The 1,202-nt window shown below is 34.1% G+C and overlaps 1 protein-coding gene across 1 annotated transcript in view; it reads left to right on the top strand.

Moving 5' to 3' along the window:
• Positions 1–593, top strand: part of LOC103460800 (uncharacterized) — a 48,591-nt gene extending 47,998 nt beyond the window's left edge. The window contains exon 11 of the mRNA XM_017303480.1: positions 4–593. Coding sequence (XP_017158969.1) covers positions 4–593 — 590 coding nt within the window. The remainder of the gene's footprint in view (positions 1–3) is intronic.
• Positions 594–1,202: the final 609 nt, after the last annotated feature.

Genomic DNA, 1,202 nt, shown 5'->3' with positions numbered 1-1,202 from the left:
AAGGAGGAGCTTTAAAGGAGCTGCACAAGGCCTCTGGAAATGACCTGGGAGGACAAACTGTGGACAGAAAGTTTAAAGAGTTCCTCAAAGAAATATTCTCTGAAGTCTGGGATGAATATGAACAAAATCATCCCAGTGATATTCAGATGATAATGTATGATTTTACTCATCTCATACGGATATATGAGGATATTGAGATCTCATGTCCATATAATTTGGGACAACTGGCTGGGGAAAAAAAAGACATAGCAATGTTTTTTGAGTCAGTAGAAGGAGCTTCCTGGAATGAAGGGTTCATCACAATCTCCAAAGAGAAATTGAGATCTTTCTTTGATGAGAGTCTGCAGGGCATCACCAAGAGTCTCAGAGAAATATTTAAAAAAAATCTGAACATTGGCTTCATTCTCGTAGTGGGGGGGTTCGCAGAAAGTCAAATAGTTTGGCAGCTCTTTAATAAAGAGTTTAGTAAAAATTTTAAAATCCTGTGTCCTATTAGATCTCAGGAAGCGATTCTTAGAGGAGCTGTAGAGTTTGGAAAAAATCCAAAGGAAATGTTGCTTTACCTATGTGATGGACACCTTAGAAAGGTTTGATGAGTCTAATAAAACAAGAGAAGTAAGACACAGTTGTTATGTGGGCTGGGATGAAACTAAAGGTATTTCCTTAATGTATGAGATCTAAGTCATAAAAGGATAACCATTAGTTTCTTTAGGACTGAAAGCAAAGATCCAAAATATGTAGATGATTCAGGGGTGGAAGAAGTAATTTCTCTTGAAGTTCTACTACACAATACTAAAATAAACAAATAACATAAAGTGGAACTACAAATAAAGTTTGGCTCCACAGAGATAACAGCTACAGTGACTGACCACAGAACCATTAAGAAAAGCACAGTTTGAATTTCATGAACTTATAAAATTTGCTTATTATCTTTGACTTTGCCGCTGAAAATGTGAAGTTTTTGTCTGATGATTTATTCATAAACGGAAGTTTTTGTCTCATGACAAAACTTAGAAATGAACTTATAAAAGTTCATGAAATAAACTTTTATAAGTTTATTTCATGAACCTATAAAATTTGCTTATTATCTTTGACTTTGCAGCTGTTAACAGTCAAAAAAAAAAAAAGAAAAAAAAAGAAGAAATGTTTGGCAACTGGTTTCATATTATAAGCTTCATTGCATAAATCAGACCTGTAACATC

The sequence above is a fragment of the Poecilia reticulata genome, unplaced genomic scaffold (assembly GCF_000633615.1).
Source record: "Poecilia reticulata strain Guanapo unplaced genomic scaffold, Guppy_female_1.0+MT scaffold_296, whole genome shotgun sequence".
Taxonomy (NCBI): Eukaryota; Metazoa; Chordata; class Actinopteri; order Cyprinodontiformes; family Poeciliidae; genus Poecilia; species Poecilia reticulata.
Note: the sequence above shows the minus strand (reverse complement) of the source record. Positions and strands in the feature narration are given on the sequence as shown.